Source organism: Pteropus alecto, unplaced genomic scaffold (assembly GCF_000325575.1).
Source record: "Pteropus alecto unplaced genomic scaffold, ASM32557v1 scaffold700, whole genome shotgun sequence".
Lineage (NCBI taxonomy): Eukaryota > Metazoa > Chordata > Mammalia > Chiroptera > Pteropodidae > Pteropus > Pteropus alecto.
The window spans coordinates 474,118-491,873 of NW_006429611.1; the positions used below are offsets into that span (position 1 = coordinate 474,118).

The 17,756-nt window shown below is 59.3% G+C and overlaps 1 protein-coding gene across 1 annotated transcript in view; it reads right to left on the reverse strand.

The window, feature by feature from the left end:
• The window catches only part of SSU72 (SSU72 homolog, RNA polymerase II CTD phosphatase), a 15,348-nt gene extending 488 nt beyond the window's left edge, over positions 1 to 14,860 (reverse strand). The window contains exons 1-3 of the mRNA XM_015590595.2: positions 14,695 to 14,860; positions 1,746 to 1,885; positions 1,280 to 1,398 (exon numbers count right to left, since the gene is read on the reverse strand). Coding sequence (XP_015446081.1) covers positions 1,280 to 1,398; positions 1,746 to 1,885; positions 14,695 to 14,729 — 294 coding nt within the window. The 5' untranslated portion in view covers positions 14,730 to 14,860. The remainder of the gene's footprint in view (positions 1 to 1,279; positions 1,399 to 1,745; positions 1,886 to 14,694) is intronic.
• Between the last annotated feature and the right edge of the window lie 2,896 nt (positions 14,861 to 17,756).

A 17,756-nucleotide genomic window follows, 5' to 3' on the forward strand; every position in this document is an offset into this window, starting at 1 on the left:
GGACCGGGCCGCAGGCGCCCCAGACACCGGGACTCAGCCCCCCTGCCCGGTGAGGCTGCGGCCGGGCCTGCTCTCAGGGGGTCACATGGAATCCTCACTGCCTGCACTGTCCCCACACTGCAAATGACACGGGCACAGGTACAGTCCCTTGCCCGAAGTCACCAGCGAGGAGCCAGCTCCGCTCCCGCTGGGCCTCCTGTGCCCCAGAGGGCGCTGAGCTGCACCTGCTGCCTCCGCCCACCACTGCCCCTGCTCTCTCTCCCAGGCGTGAGAACCACGAAGTGCGCAGATGTGGCCAGACGTCCCTGGGGGAGAACCGCTGCCCTAAAGGGAGTACGTGCTGCTGGGGCAGCCCCGGGGTGGCCCGGGATGGCTCCTGAGCACACCCGCACTGACGCGGGCTGGCTAGCGCCAAGGCTGCTCCGTGCCCCCAGGCCCAGCCACCAGGAAGTAAAGACCGGCCTTTACCAGAGTGACCCAAGGGGAAGTCACGTGTGCACCTTATAGGACACATCGTCCCCCCTTCATCCCTTTCTCCTGCACAACAGCCAGATCATGGGCATGACTGCTGGAGCTTCAGCAGCCACAATGGGCCATGAGGTGTTGGGAACAAGCCGTGCCGGGTCCCTCATGGAGCAGCCCAGTGGGCCTGCCTATTTCCAGACTTCTTAGTTAAATTGTTCTTTGTTTTTGTGTCATTCACAGCCAGTTAACCTAAACGCAGATCCCATGGGCAAAGGAGAAGGCAGGCATGTGGTTTCTCCTTGGGTAGGTCTCCCTGCCCCATTTGAGAGGAAATGTTTTCTCCGAGCTCAGCTGCACAGTGGCTGCAGAAGCCCGGGGTTTTCTGTACAAGGGCGCATGCCCAGGGCCTTGCGGGCCAGGAGTCTGGAACGGCGAGTCCTGCAGGTGAGGAGGACGCAGGCTCCCTCAGAGCCCTGACACCCTCTCGGGCGTGTCCTAGAAGCACCGGGTGGCACACACGGCCGCCTGCATGAAGCCAGATGCTGAGCAGGTCACTGTGCTTGTATCGAGCTAAGAAAATGCACAAATGCGAACTCAAGCCAGAGCCGGGGAGCGGATTCTCAGGCACCTCAGCGTTTACTTGGGACTTAACATTTGAAACTAGGCAGACTGTGAGTCGGATCGTGTGACACTTCTACCCTGCAACCCTCACGTGCAGGAGGAGACAGTCCTGGTCACCTTCCAGCGGGGACTGCTCCTGGGCCCTGGGCCACGACCAGGACGCTGCCTGAGCACTGCGGGTGCGGATACTCACACACTGGCAGAGCTCGCAGATGAGGAACGCCCCCAGCGTGGCCTCTTCGTGGTTGTCCTGGATGTCCACGTTGATCACATGCACTGGCTGGCAGGTCTCCTGCTCTCTGGAATTCAGATCTGGCCGGGACAAAATGACGCAGATGTCAGGGGCCTCAGAACCCACCCTGCTCTGTGTGCCCTGGCTGACCGAGCCTCAGACCACTTCCTCCCCAAACACCAGGCCATTGCGGGGGGTGGGGTGGGGGTGGCGGGGGGCACAGAGCAGCCGGGGTGCAGCACTCGCTGTGCTGTCACCCATCGAGCACCAGGCCCCAGCCCAGTCTCCACATGCCCCTCAGGCACCAAAGCGACCACATGCACGATGCTGTCGATGCTGCGTCGTCTTTCACGGGCAGGCTCCCAAATGCAGTGTGGGGGAGGGACAGGTGTGACAGAGGACGAGGCTGCGGCCGGCCTGCACTCACCTTCCACCACCTGGTCGTACACCCTCTCCTCGCAGGTGAGGATCAGGTCGAACAGATCCTTGCAGTTCTGAAACCTCTCTGGCCGGGGCTTGATTCGCTTATTTCTGTCCAACATGTGCAAGATGCCGTTCTGCGTGTAGCTGGGTGCTGGGTTAAGGAACTTCCGGGAAGAACTGGTCACGACGGCATGGGCACAGCTGCCCGCAATCCTGAGTCCCGCAGGCAGGCGGGGGAGGCGCTCGCCCCACACCCACAGACCGGCAGACCCGCGCCTGGAGGCGTCCACCTCGGCAAGCCAGGCCACAGCCTTGGGCCAGCGCCGGCCCGGAAGCAGACCTTGTGTCTGCAGCCACCTCTCACGCCCGCTTCCTCGACCCGGGCCACTTTTCTTCCTTGTCCCCAGCACCTTGTTCACACTAACCCCGAGCCCTTCAGCGAGCACAACGCTCACTAGAAAACAGTGAAGAGGGGCCAGGCCTCGAGCGTGACAGGGATGTCCCTTGGAGTTCAGAGAGGACACACAGACCCCGCCATGACGTCTGTGCCAAGTAGGTGACCCCAGAGCTGGACGTACCTCTCCTGGGGCCCCCCAGACAAGGCCACACCCCCATGAACACGGTGGACTGCCCTCGGGGGCCCTGGGGAGAGGGCTCACCTCCTCAGAAGGGATGGGGCCCGAAAGACAAAGGCGTGGTCTGCGGGCCAGCCTGGACAGAGGGGACAAGCATCTCGGTAATTCTGTGCTGGGGGCGGACCGGCTAGTTCAGGAACCTCAGTGATACGTTATTCACTGCCTCGCCCATGTTTTAAGTTATGACGCTTTATGTAAATGAGCTCATATTACTCAAAATACATTTCCTGCCTTCCTAGAGAGTGGAAACAGCTTTCAGAATACATTTAAGCGGTTTATCTTAGAGTTTTAACTTAAAAAGACAATGGGCTATTAGCTGTGGGGTGTTCTGGTTCTTGTCATTCCTTAGCTAAGTGTAATAAAGCCACAGCCTGTCCTGGGCCCGCCACCTCCCTGCTGCCACACGCAGGTCCGTCTTTCCGGAACTGAGTCCTTCAAACACCCGGCATTAAAGTCCAGAGATAGGAAATGGGCTGAGGGGACGTTACATGTCGCTGTAGCATTGGGAGTTAAGGCTCAAGCACCCAGTCTGTGGTCAGGCCCCCTGCTCTCCCACTAGGAGGAGGGCGGCCGTGCAGCCCTGTGGCGTCCGTCCTCTGAGACTGCCACCCCGACGGGCATGGCTGCTCGGTGACGGCCCTCAAAAGACGGCCGCCAAATGCACAGTCAGGGCTGCAACGGTCCTGCCACCGACTGCCAAGCCCCTCCCTCCCACACGGAGCCGAGTTCAGGCTGCTGACGGGACAAATGAAGTCCCGTGAGACCGAGGAGAAGGGCCGGGGGAGGGAGCAGACCCCGACCCTCGCCAGTGTAACAGGACGACAAACAGCTGCCTTTCTCGACCGTTTTCTGGCAAATTCCAGGCTGAGCCAGGCAGGACCAAGGACAGGGAGTGCCCGTGCCAGGAGCCCTAGAGAAGTCACAAAGCCACCCCCATCTCAGTTCACAGGGACCCAGAGTCCACTTGAATTCCCACTTCAAACAACAGGGGACAGGAACAGGGACGAGGATGGGGGTGACGCCAAGGTCAATAGTGTGTCACCAAGACAAAGCCTTTGTTAGAGGCAAAGTGGCCGATGTGAGGGGACCCTCTGATTGGGCCACGGGCCAGTGGGGCTATGAGGGGCTTTCAAAGGAAGTCCCCTGCGCATGGGGGGTGTCAGAAGGAAACATTTCGGGAACGCTTTCTGGCTGGACAGGGCCTCCCTGTGCTGAAGCAGCAGGACAGTCCAGCAGCCCCAGCCCCTTGGCCTTGGACCGTGAGGGGCAGGCCGGCAAAGGCCGAGCCTGGGGGACTGGCCAGCGCTGGGTGCCCGGGAAGCCGAGCCACACGGGGGTGCGGGCAGGCAAGAGGAACTTGTGATGTTTCCAGAAGCAACCGCCCCAGCGCACACAGGGCCTGCTACGGCTGACCACGCTCGGCCAAGGGCCGGCAGACAGGCCAAGGCGGGAGGCCAGGCTGAGCCTCCCTGCAGATCCCACGCTTGTAAGATGCCAGCTGCCAGCCCCCACCCTGCCTTCCGCATCACCAGCCCCTGCTCGGCAGTGGGGCCCCCCAAGGGCCTGGCCTCAACGACAGGAACCCTTGATGCTTTCAAGGCCAAGGACATGGGGACGAAGCCACCTGCGCTAGTGGCCCCTCCACACCTGAAGTGAAGTCCTGTTTGCTGAGCGCCTTGCACTGCGAGGTGCTGGGCTGCCAGCCCTCGCCAGGTCACAGACGTGGCCTGATCTGAGTGGCGGCCACAGGCCTCCCAGCTCACACCCGGTGTGGCTTCACTGCTGGCCCCTTGGCCTTCAGAGGGCACACGTGTCCACTGCTGTCACTTGGGACAGGCGAAGGGTGGCGTGCACATTCTGGGGCAAGGCCCTCGGGTGACGGGGACGCTGTGCCACCACAGGAGGCCCCGTGATAAAGGCGTGTTGGGTCCTCGCTGTGTCGGGGCCGAGTGCATGCTCTTTGGCACCTGTGACCTACACATGAGGGAGATGGACACATGGGAACACGAAATCCTTGGCTCCGGGACGGGATTCTTTACGGACTGTCCCTAAAAAGAGGGAGGAGCAGGGCAGTCACGGGAGGTCCGTCTCCCCGCCACAGCCCGAATGCAGCAGCACACGCGGTGCGTGGAGCCCGGGGCCTGTGCACCTGGCCCGGCCCCGTCACCACGCAACGCAGCAGCCGTGGAGGCACCGCGGCCCCACGTGTCCAGGCAAGGTCGCGATGCCCCCTTCACCTTGGCCCCATCCTGCACTTTTGTCCTCGGAGTCGAACGGGTTTAGGTGAAGGTGTTATCTCTAAAGTGACTTCCTAAGAGAAGCCGACCTCCACAGCGCGCCTTGGACGCCAACCGGGCCCACAGGAGGGGTCCTCCGCGTGCCATGGGGGCAGGAGGGCGCGGGCAGTGGGCTCACGGGCTGGCCCCCATGGGCGCCTCGGCTCTGAGCACAGCGTCCAGTGAAGGAGGCTGGAGGGGGCGCCGAGGGCGGAGCCCAGCGACCAGGAGACGGAGGCGGCTTCCAGGGAACAGGTCCCAGAACGGAGTCAGCTGCTCCCTCACGGAGGCCCATGCCAGGCCTGGCTGGACAGAGGGCCTCCCAACAGCAGGACAGGCACGTGCCACTCAAGCCGCATTTCCTAGCCGTCACCAGTGGAACGCGAGGCAAGACAAACTGGTAGGAAACAGACTCGGACATAAGACAGCAGCAGGGCCTCCAGGGAACAGGACCCCGAGGGGCAGGGCTCAGAACGGGGTGGCAGGGCGAGGGGCCGTCTCTCCCAGCAACCAGGGAGGGTGGCACCTGAGCCCGGCTGCCACTGCCTCGTCTCGCCCAGGGCCGGCAGGGTGGGCTCTGCCACCCGGCCCCGGACTTCCTGCTCAGGTCCTGGCTTGGTCCACCTCCCTGGTGCATGACTGACAGGACAGGGCGCCTCTCCGAGCCGCTCCCCAGATGGTGCCACACTTACTTCCAGGGTCCCCACTTTCTGCCTTAGCCTCGGGTGTGAACCCCATCCCACGCGGCCCCCAGTCCCCACGGTGGGCCACACCCAGAGACCCGCGCGGCTTCTGGGCCGCAGTCTAGTTTTACTTCCAGTCCTAAGTCTGATTAAACTGAATCATCAGATGCAAGAACTCTTACGAGGGGATCCAAATCCCCTCTGGGAAGATTCTGAAAAGTACCATGGCTCGGAAACACCCAAGCAAGCACCCTCCAGTGGGGACGTGCCCACCGGGCACTAGAGCCACCGCAGGCCGTCACCGAGGGTCCAGGTGGGCTGGGCCCAGGCGGTACTGAGCTCGAGGCTGTGGGCCCACCCAGCCCAAGCACCCATTCCCGGATGGCTGACAGCCAGCCCCCCAGAGTTGTTTCATGGTCAGTGGGGCCATGCCCTGGGAAGCCCAGGGCCATCTACCAACCCCGAATCCCTTGGAAGGCACGGGCCCAGGCCAGGAGCTCTCCCCCTTGCCCACCTGGTGTGCCCATCCAGGAACCCCATCTGCAACTGCAGCCTGTCAGGCACCCGCTCCGCAAAGCGCATCGGAGACGGGCAGCTACTCACCAGGGAAGCGGCCCCCACCCCATCTCTGGATCAGTTCAAGTTTCTTGTTTGAAATCTAGGGTCATTCTGCAGTGGCGAACACTTCTGCCTCCACTTTGTTCTTATCAGCCCTGAGGCCTGCTGGGGCTTGCGGCCTGGCCAGCTCTGCGACACGTGGATCAGGTGGCTGGCGCCCTCCCTGAGGGCAGGACGTCTGCTCTGCACCCAGTGGGTGGAGGGCTGGGCTGGGCTGGGGCACAGCTTCCCTGTGTCATCAATGAGCTGCTGGAACACAGCGTCCAGGGTGGGCGTAAGCGTCGCTGCCATCACCAAGCCGAGAGCCACGGGCACCGGCGTGGGCCGCATCGCCCCACATCCCAGGGCCTTTCACGCGCTCGGACTCCTTCGACGGCCACGTCCCCGAACAGAAGACTCGACACCCCAGACCCCGGAGATGTGTGTGACAACAGGGAACTGCGTGTTGCACACTCAGCTACCGGAGAACAGGGCGGCTGCAAGTCTGCCGCGAAGTGTGAATGGCACCAGCTGTAGAAACACGTGACTTACACGGGAAATAACGAGAACGGGGAAATCAAACGCCTCAGGTAGCGCCTGTTCCAAACAGCTGGAGCCATGGAGACCGAGGCGTCCGCGACCAGCCACAGCTCAGCTGTCGCCGTGGGGCGCCAGCCTGGTGACGGATGGGACAACTCCCCAAACCCCAAAGTTACACCAGTCACTCACTTTGGGCCAAAATCAGCAAAAAATGAATTGTAAAGTGGAAAACGAATTCCACGTCTACTATGAGCCCCGTGGGCCAGCGGCGCCAACGCGATTAACACATATGGTCTTCTGGGGGCCCAAGTTGGCAGCTGTGGGGGCGGCTGTGCCCCAAGGGCAGCTCTCCAGTCCCACTGCTGCTTCCCCCATCCCCCACTTCCCACACCCCCGGCCAGCGGCAGTCACCTGGACTGGGCCCGATGGCAGCTCCATAACGACCATCAGACGAGGGCAGGCAGAGGATGCAGAACGACCGTAAAACCACAGCGGGCGCCTCCAGGTCGAAGGGCGGGTTGGAGGGCTCTCACGTCTTGTCGGGGTGCAGCAGGAAGACGCCCAGTCTGCCCAGCCTGCACCCCACACGCAGGGCTCCCTAGAACAGGTGCTTCTGGACGTGCCTGCTGCCCAGTGTGGACACGCCACCTGCACCGGCCACGGCGGAGGCCGCTGCTCCCCTGGAGCTGAGTACAGGGGGCCTGTGGTCACAGCCGGGCGGAGTGGCGCTGTCCCACCCCTTCAGACAACTGGTAGAAGGCGGTTCCGTGACCCTTCTTAGGAACCTGGAGGTGGGGATGGTGAGGTCAGAGGTCAGGACCCTGGCTCGGGCTGTCATTCCTGGCTACTTTAAGCTGGCTGCTTGTGAACAGACGACAGAGATGTATCACAACATGCTACTGGACAAGACCAAGTTTTAGCAGGCTTTTAAATAATAAAAACAGTACACACTGCCACTTGTCCAAATAGAGTAAAACACTGCATTTATTTAAATTTGAAAGTTCAAAAAAATCATTTAAAAACTGGCTGTGTGATAAAATGCAGCGGGAAGGTAGTCTTTGTGCTGTTTCAAACAGTCCCCAGCTCTGTTGAACATCATAAAAGTCATAATCTCAAAACAAAACCAAACAAAAAGAAAGCTGAGCCCTGGGCTGGAGCGTTTTGGTGAAAATTAACTTACTTTAAAAATTTTGAGAAAAATCCTGAAATTATTAATATCTGCAATACCAAATCATTTCTACATAAACAGTTCAAAACCAGACTAAACCCAAACATTACACTGGAAGAGCTGAGCCCTGCACACTGTGACACGGACCCCCCACCCCATGTGGCCCCACGTGTGTTCTGACTGCCCCCCTTTGACACTAAGTTGGTGACAAACACTCAAGTGTTACCATCAGAAGGCAGCATTCTGCTGGCTGAGAACAGTCTAGAAGTCCTACCCTGTGCCCTCTCGGCAGCGCCCGAGATCACAGCAAACACTCTGTGGAAAAAAATAAAACGACCCTCCTCCCGCACTGAAATTCGTTTTGCAGTCTGCGGCCCCGCCACCCGGACAAGTCCGAGCCTGTCCGAGCCGAGCAGGCCCGGGCCTGGTTAGTACTCGGATGGGAGACCGCCTAGGAAGACCAGGTGCTGGAGGCATCAAAAAATAAAAAAATAAGAGACTGTACGCTGACGAGGTCCTTGCAATCTGTGAGGTCAACCAAGGGTTGCCTCGCCTTAAAAAAAAAAGAAATTCGTTATTTAGTGATTAAAAGAAAACTTTGCATTGTTTTCCAAGAAGTTTAAGACAATCTTAAAAAGTCCAAGGTGACTCTTGGCTAAGGCCTGCCACCACACCGTCACTGCCGAGCCACCGGTGAGCGTGGACATTCTTGTGAAGGACCAGCCTGCGTAAGAAACCCTGCTGTCTGCCTAAGGGAAGGGAGAGTGAGGGGCTCGTCCCAGGGGCCAGTGGTCACTGCAGACCAACCCACCTGCCCGAGCAGGTCTGCGTGGGGACCAGCCTGAGCAGCCAGGGTCCAGAGGCCTCTAGAAAACACACCAGCAGGAAACGGAACCGGATGTCCCCACTTAATCAGGACGCCCCAAGGACTGCCTAAGACTTGGAGCGGTAGCTTTTCGTTAAGACTTCCATTTTTGTTTTGTGGGGTAATGGCGACACCCAGCACGTCTCGATGGGGAATAGGCTAGGGGATGTCTGCGTTCCTCCACCTGCATCAGGGAGAGGTCGACAGGACCCTAGAGCTCACAGGTGACCCCAATGACACGGTTACGCGTCTGCGGAGATGGCGTGGGAAAGGCCCACCCAAAGGTGCTGGCTGACGCGAGGCGTCCCTGGTGTGCAAGGCGTGTCCCCCAGGAAGCCCTGTGAAGGCCGTCGTCTCAGCAATCACAGTCGCCTGGAGCCCCGCAGGGAGGCAAGTCCAGGGCAGGGTGCCAGTGGACGCTGTGCGCTGGCTAAGTGGACCCCTATGGCCCACAGCACGGAGGAGCGGCCAGCACCCAGGTGAGCACAGCTGGACTGGCGTCAGGGCTCCCACGGCCAGCACTCGCCACCGAGGCTGAGGAAGCTGGGCCTGCTGTGCACATGGGCCACGGGGCCTTCAGACCCGGTGTCACCCGAGCCCTGCCTCCCTCAGCGCCGTGCACCCCGTGACCGCCACCTGCTCGCCAAGGCCTTGGGAGGCTTTCCCCGCAGCCCGGATCTGTGCCACCCAGTCCACCAGCGGTGGGCACGCGCCACAGGCCACAGCCACCTCGGAGTTCCAACTCGGGGCGGGGGGGAGCACTGGCGAGTCACTGACGAGCCAGCAGGTGCTCCCAAGGCAAACCAGGAGGCAGCCACCTGGCCCCGCCACGAAGAGATTCTCTCGTGACCCAGTGGATGCAGGCCCTTGGGGACCCTGACAACCCTTGCCTGTGACAGATGCAGGCGATGCCTCCTAAGGGCCCCAACCCACGTCACGTCTTCCCGGAGCGCGAAGGCTGCACGGACACGCGTTTCCTAGGGCTGCTCCCAGAGCGGGCAGCACGGGATGCAGCGCTGCCGGGCTGGTGGCACAGTGGCTCTGACTGGCGGACCGTCCCTCTCTCCAATGGGAGGGACCGAGGGCTGCGGACAGTCGGCAGGCGGCTCGGGAGGGCAGTCTTGGGGCTGCTGTATGTAGGTCGTCGTGAGAACACAGACACAGGCCACGAGCCATCAGGACTGGCACCGGCGGCGGGAGCCTCCGGGTGAGCCCCCGCACACTCAGGGGAGAGAGAAAGGCAAACAGCTTTAGTCCTGGCAGCCTCTGAAATGGCTGTTGGGACAGCTAGGATCCTCGAGCCACTCTGAGCCGCTCCAATGAAAGCTTTTGACCTAGTACTTCTTTACATTAAGAGGTAAATTCAAACTCACTTTGCTAATCAAAGTAGTTTTTGCAAAGTGCACAGGCTGCACGAGCAAGAACTGGAGACCCAAGTGAACCACTCGGCCGGACCTGTCACCCTGATCCAGGCTGCGCCAGGAGCTCCAGCTAGGTCTGCATGGCCTCGCACCAGCCTCGTCTTCGGGCAAAGTGAAAGAACCAGCAAGACCCACTTCCAACATACCCAGCTTCAGCATCTCAGCTGGAGGGACAGGTGGCCCCTAGGGCTGGGTGAGCACTCAAAGCAGTGGGCACAGCCAGTGCAGCTCCATTATGTCCAGACCTGCGAGTGACCCCTGGCAACTAGCTCGGCCAGTCGGCTCTGCTCAGCCCGTGGCATCTGATCAGGCGAGCTGAGCAGGCACAGCAGGTACCATTCTAGCGTTATCTGAACAGCTTAAGCCACAATTTACGCTTGAGGCATAGGTGCTTTTCTAATGCCTGAAAGGTTAAATATGGCCAAAGTCAGATCGCAGTTTCTTTGGGAGTCAGTGTCTGGCTTGGGAACACATTCATTTGTTAAATAGACAAACACTGTCTTCAAACACTAAAAACACAAGCAGGGTCGGGCCTGGTTAGTATTTGGGTGGGAGACCACCTAGGAAGACCAGGTGCTGTAGGCATAAAAAATTTAAAAAATAAAAAAATGAGGGATTGTATGATGATGAGGTCCTTGCAATCTGTGAGGTCAACCAAGGGTTGACTCACCTAAAAAATAAAATAATTTTTTAAATAAAATAAATAAAAACATAGCTGCTGACTAGGGTGAAGCGAGATGGGGTCAAATGTGGCAGAGGTGAGCGAGGGCCTGAGTGTCAAGTGCAGGGTACAGGCGGGCAAAGGCTGGACGGCGACCAGGGATGGCGAGGTGAGCCCGCCAGGACGGGGGCAGAGCTGGGCCGGAACTGCAAGAGCAACTCCCAGGGGCCGAGCCGCCGTCTCCGCCCCCGAAAGCAGCACGAGAAAGCAGGGGGCGGAGGGGCCGCACGGGCCCCAGGAGGCCCGGAGCAGTTTCTGGAGAGGCCGACTGGCCTTAGTCACAGAGCAATGGTGCCTCAGAGAGGGTGGTCGCCTCTCAGGTGTCTGTGTCCACTGACCTCACACCCAGGACGGTCGGGAGGCCGTGAGGATTAGTCTCAGGGATCATTTTCACGTTCACCTTTTACCGCGAGACGAGAGGACAGTGTAGTGGGGGTGCATGTGAATCAGGTGAAGGCCTCAAAGACGAAACGGAGAGGATGGAAATCGTGAGAACAGCCGAAACCCCAAAGGTAATTACAGAAGATCCACAGAGAAACGAGAAAAGTGTGGGGGACACTGGCTCGTGTGCTGTCTCCAAGCACGTGAACAGTCAGGCCCCGGAACGTGTCAGCTGCCGTCGCCTCCGATCCCCGTGTAGGGGCAGCTGGCCGCACGCGTTAAAAACTGCACTATGTTTAAAGCGAAGCATCTGCCTAAGACCAAGGGCTGTAATTCACAAATCAAGTATCCGCTGAAGGTGCTGAACGGCCATCTAACTTAAGCTCACAAAAGCCAACTCCAGAGTCTCGGGCGGACCTCGCTGCCCTTCCCGCCATGCCCCCCACTCCTCCCTGGCTGGGGACACGCTCCAGGGTCACAGGCTGGCCATGCTCACTTTAGAAGGCAACGACAACTTTCACCAGAGGTGCCCAGGGCTCGGCCGCAGACTCGTCTCAGTCGGAGCTGGGAAGCCTGGGAGGGAGCTGTGCGGACGTTGGCTCTGGCGCAAAGCCAGACTGCCGAAGCCCCACCTGGCCCAGGGACCAGGACCCATGTCACACGATGCCGCACGGGGACCCGAGCTTAAGCCCCACTGTACTCAGTGCCTGAGGCAGAGGGAAGAAAAAAACCGAGGTCAAAGGGAAAATGTGCACCCCAAAATGACCAGTTCCATACGCACTGTGACACAAACCTCGACAGCACGTTGGGTGAGGTGGCCGTCACGAGACACTTGTGACTCCATCCACGTGAACACCCAGAAGAGGCGAATCCAGACAGAAGGGGGCAGTGGCAGTGGCAGTGATGGCTTCTGACAGGGAGATGAAAACACTCTGAAACCTGTGATGGGGGCGCGACCCCGTGAAAGGCACCAGACCCCGTGGAACTGCGTGCTTTAAATGGATGGACTGCACAATGAAACTGTTCTTTACAAAACGGGCAGGTCGCCTCACTGAAAGAGAAATCGGATGTCACTTCCCATCCGTGAGCAGAGGGCAGATGTCCCGGACTGTTAGCTCCCAGAGGACAAATGCTACCGTACGCTAACTGACCCAATCCAGGTTCACGAGCTGGGACAGCTGGTTTGGTGTTAGTTTAACACGGTTTCCAAGCCCATAACCCTCCCCCCCACCTCCATTGACCTCTGGAGTTCCCAAGAGCAGGTTCTACAAGGACCGCAGACCAGCACTCAGCCACAAAGATGTCGCCATAGGCAGGAGGCAGGAGTCTGTCAGTCCCCAAGTCCTGCTACCGCTAGAGAAAACCAAAATCAAGACCTGCCATTTACAGCCAAGAATCCAACGCTGTGCTCTGATGCCGACGAGCCCCTCAGAGCTCGGCGTGTTCTAGCTCATTCCCAGGGCACACCCTGAGGGGAGCACACAGGAGACCGAGGCCTGCTACACGGAGCAGATGGCAGAGCAGGTCTGAGCCCATGGGCCAGCTCCAGAACCTGGTCCCTGGCCACCAGGCCATGTGGCCTCAATGCTCGGTCCTGCCCAATAAAGCGACATTTTCCTACCGTCACGTCACTTTCCCATGACAATTCATTTACTGCACATTTTTACCCCTGGGTCATGTCCTATTTTTCTAGCTTTCCACTGTAGGTTACAACAATGGCCGCTTCCGCAGAAGCCTCGGGGCCGTCACAGACCTGGGCTTTCAGCTCTCAGCTGCACGTATCATGAGCACATGAGGGAACAGGTAAAACGCCAGGCTCCCCGTGGCCGACGCCTGCCCCTGTGCAGCACCCCCACCTCATGCCACCAGGGTTCCCGCCCCCGCGGACCCCACTTCTCTCCCTCACCTGCAGTGTCTTGCCTGCATCTAGTGACTCCTGGAGATGTCTCCTCAATACTTGGGTTGAGCCGAAGACAAGCTCAAGGCTTCTTTGCTCCCTTCCCCCCTCACCCAGAAGACAGAAATCCTGCCCAGGGGAAGTCAATAGGCCAGCAGGTGTGTCCTTCCCAGAGCCTCATGAGGGGCAGCCAAAAGGGGAGGGGCTTTCCCACGCAGGGTCCCCAGGAGGCAAGCACTGCCAGCGACAGTGGGCAAAACCAGCCAAGCACCACACCTTGCCCAGGACAGACCAGGGGCACGCGCACACACACTCTGTGGGGAGACCGTGTACCTGCATCATCCATAGAAGACACCCTGGGTTCTGAGGTTGGTCTCTGCTCGTGTGAACCCTCAGCACATGCACCACCCCCCGTCCCCCCACTCTATGTCCCTCTGCACGGAGTCTGCAGAGTCGGCCTGCTCAGGGCTGCGACGTGCAAGGGCCTGATTTGTGATGACAAAGGGGCATGTGCAGGGCACTAGCGGCCGCCGGGGGTGCTGAGGAGTAACCCTCAAAACCAGACGGGTCCCCAGGTAAGCTCAGCGGCACAGGCCACAGAGGGCAGGGCACTGGCGGAGCTCTGAGGGCCTTTCCCGGGGTGCCCTCGGCCCCTGGGCCCAGCGCTCAGCCCCCTCCTTGGACGGAGGATGAGAGCAGAAGACATCCTCCCACCTGAGGACAAGATGTAGCTGGCGCCCCTCCCGAAGCAGATTCTGGGGCTGAGAAAGAGGGGCCCAGGAGTGTGCATTGCCCAGGGCTGGCGCCGGGGCCACAAGTCCCAGCCTGGGCTCACTACGTCACGGGCACCCCGCACTCACAGATGCAGACTCCCACGTCCAGCTGTGGCAGCGACAGGACGTGCTTGTGTTTCTGTCCCGATGCCTCCAGACCACTTTTCACCGGTCACCAGGGGAAGAGAGCGCCGGAGGGCAGGACAGAGTGACCGCAGGGCCCTGCTCACAGCTGCTAGCATGACATTCGGGGCCACTGCCGGCTCACGCACTCGCCTACAGGTGTAGGAACCCTCCGCCATTTATTAGGATGCGCGTGTGCGCAGGTGCAGTTCACATCTGGCGCGAGTCCTCACTTGGACTATGCCTGGGCTCCACCCTGGGGACGCCCCGCCACCCACTGCAACCCAGGGGACTGCAAAGGACCACAGGGCGATCACAGAGTCCTGGTCAGAGCCCGAACAGTGACCGAGTGTCTCAAGCTCTATGCGACTGGTGCCGCTTCACAGAAATCTGCTTTCCCTCGCACAAGTCCAGGCAGACCAGGCTGTCGTGTCTCCTCCTGACCCTTGTATCAGGCCCTCCGGAGACATCCAGGCGTGCACAGCAGCTGGCCTACGTGTCAGTCACACCCACGCCCCCGCACCCCCCGCAGGCACACACCTACCTGCAGAGGACAGTGGGCAGCCCTGCAGTGGGACAAGCAACGACTGTGTCCTGCTCCCTCATCTAAGCTGCTTAGTGTCACGTCAGAGTCTCGTCCTGGACTCTGCCAACACGGACGTCACGTCTGGGTCTGCGTGCCCTACACGCCCACTGCCCTGAACGGCTCCGACCCCGCACTGCCCCGACAGCACCGGGAGCAGACACTTAGCCCGCGACTGCGATGGCGTCCGCACTGCACAGGCCCCGGAGCAGAGGCCAGGCGAGCACGTCACAGCGCGCCTGCTGGGGACAAGCACACTGGGGCTTTAGAAGGGTGGCCCCCTGGGATACAGTTCTTTGTCTTTCCTAAGGAGGTCATTGTACATCTGATCGTATGTGGTTTTGAAATCGTAAACATTCGGCTTGTCGGGTGCTGGTCCTGGAAGCTTCACGTGGGTTCCTGTTCCGAAGGACCGGACGCTGAACCCCCGTTTGCTGAAAGACACAAGGGAGAGGAAAGATCACAGTCAGATTAAAGAAGACACAGAATTCTGAACATAAGGGACATGAAATGGCAAATGGACAACATGGGTAACAGCTGCTATTCGAGAACATGTTTTTCAATCCTTAAACTATTTTATTCACAAATGTAAAAAGTCCTGCAGTCTGTCACAGCTAAGCTGCTGCAACCAGTCAGAAGGGGAGACACGGGGCCCTTCGGGATTGGCTATAGGTCTGCAGTGTCGCCCCAGCTCCGAGGAGCCCCGAAGGGCCTGAGGACGCGCGGGACTGGAGAGCTCCCCCAGAACACCGTCCTGGTCACGGTCCCGGCCTGTGTCGCATTCAGGCTCACAGGATCCCTAGTTCCTGATCCCTAAGATACTTCTAAAGACTTGACTGCAGGCCCCATCCCGGGACACCCTGTCTGGCTGGTTCCCCGGGACCCCGTGAGGAGGACTCGCCAAGAAGCCAGAGCCAGGTGCCCGTAGCCGTTAGCATCGTGACCGTGTCCAGGGCCGATGACACACAGCCCACAGCTGCGGGTACTGTCTGGCCACCTGAGAAGTCGAGGACGAGGCATGAGACCAAACACGTTTCCTGGCACGTGGGGAGAAGTGAGTGTAGCCCCACAAGCAAAAACTTACACCATGAGAAGAAACGCCATCTTTAAAGGGAGACTCGCAAGGACGGACGGCAGCAGCCTGTGCTGTGACCAGGGGCGCAGGGTCGGGCCACGCAGCACGCCTCCCCCAGCCCTGACCCCAGCCCTGAGCGACGAGGTGACATGCAGGGAGAGGGACATTTCCTGCCGAAGTCGTCACTTCCGCCAGTGCGGAGGGAACGGGCTGTCGTCCAGGTGGCAACAGGCAGGCCCTGCTGCCCGACTCCACGCGAGGTGCACATCACATGGGACGCAGTGGGGCAGCTGGCCTCAGGGCTGAGCACCACGCCACCTGGACTGCCCCCAGTACGCGCCCCCTCGCTGCGCCAAGTGCTCCCCACCCCCCTCAGACCCTCGCGAGCGGCCTAGGGGCTGTGAACCCGAATAGCTTCTCTTAGGGATGGGGACCCTCCCAACACCAGCACGGGTGAAGCGCTGAGTCCCCTACAGCAAGGACAGGTTCAGGACAGAGAGGAGGAGGTCCCACATGAGGACCCTGGCCCTGGGATCCCCTGAGGGCACTGGGTCTGGGCCAGCAACACCAGCAGCTCTCTGGACAGGACGTCCACTCAGACACCGTTCGCACGTCGCTTTTTAAAAATAAGTATTTTCATGTAACTCAGTTATTTCCTTTTGGTCATTCCTTTGAGGTATTTAGCCAGAATTAAAGAATTGATGAAAATGAGCCCAACTCTTAAATTAATTAAAATGGGCCCACGCACATCTACTCTTGAAACACATTAATGAACCATCCAACGACTAGGTCTTAATTTAGCCAGCGGCAGCAAAGGAAACCATCGAGTCTCTGGGGGCTGAAGGTTCAGAAGAGAGACACACCCGCCGCTCCTGCTGGCGGCAGGTTGGCCACCCCGTTAGTCAACAGTACTTCCCGGGGCTTACCGCGGGCCGGGGACACAGCAGTGACCAAAACCGACCCAACTCCCTCTCCTCAGGTGCTATGGGGTGGGGGTGGGTGGACAAAACAAGTAGAGCACCCAGCACACAGGACAGTGGGAAGCAGTGATGGAGAAGCCATGGGCTGGGAGTGGAGGTGACGGGTGCAGAGACCTCGGACAGGACCGAGAGTTTCAGGCGGGGGATGGCAGGCATGCCACCTCGAAGCTGCCCACAGGGCTCCCAGGAGGCCCCAGGCAGGGTCCTCGCCTTCCACCCCGCTGCAGCCACCTGAGTCTGAGGGCTTGGATGTCGCCACCTGGCAAGGTCCCATGTAACTCATCCCGAAGATAACGTGGCCCAACCCTCCACCTGGCTGACCTGTGACAAGGCTGCCAAGGGGATCACCTGCTGGGTTTCCACAAGGCCAGGTGGGACTGACTGGCGGAGCTGTCCCCGCTAGAAGCTGCCTGCGCCCTTCCTCACTGCCCTGCCCAACTCTCGGAAACGTTTGTTGGCCCAGGGAGTTCAAAAATAAAATGAAATGCAGGTTGTTCCTCCCCCAACAGAATGTTCGCAAGTGGCAAAAAGGCTAATTAGCAACAGAAGCGCTGTTTCTTCTGAGCTGGTGCAACTGACATAACAGCCCATCTTGTGCGGTGACAACAGTGCAGTATGACAATTTGTTTCTTACAGAAAAGAACTGAGCGCTATAAAAATATCCTGACAACCAAAAGGCTTTGTCTCCAGGGCCAACTGTTTTGTACGTTAAACTAACCTCCCAGGCAAGTACTCATCAGATGCCTTCCTGAGCATCCAAAACCCGGCCTGAGAGCCTACGGAAGAGATGGTGGAACGCGGGGACGCAGAACTGTCTGTCCACTGTCACCCGATGACTAAAGGCAAAATGACGATGCTAAAATGAACACCCAAAGGATCTTAAGAAAATGGCCTTTTTTTTTTCTTATGGTGTGATTACTGACATAACTTAAAACATTATTTTGGCTAAGACTGAAACCCGAGACCCATCGCTGCCCTTCTGAAGGGACGACAGCCCATGAGGTCACCTTCACCGCAGGCCGACCCCCTCTGCTCCTCGGCCCCATGGCTACCTCTGCGGTGACCTCACGCTCAGACTCGAGCCGAATGCCCGAGAGCTATCACTGTGGCCAAGACTGAGAAGATGCGCGTTCCGACAGAGCTGACGTTCTCACTCGCAAAGCGAGGGGCCTAAACATACTTCGATGAGCGTTTTCTAGCATTTTATTCTTATCCTCCCAGAAGGCCAAAAATGAAACCCAGCGGCTTCCAAGCAAGAGATCTGTGTGTCGACTTGGTGACAAATGTGCCAGTTGCC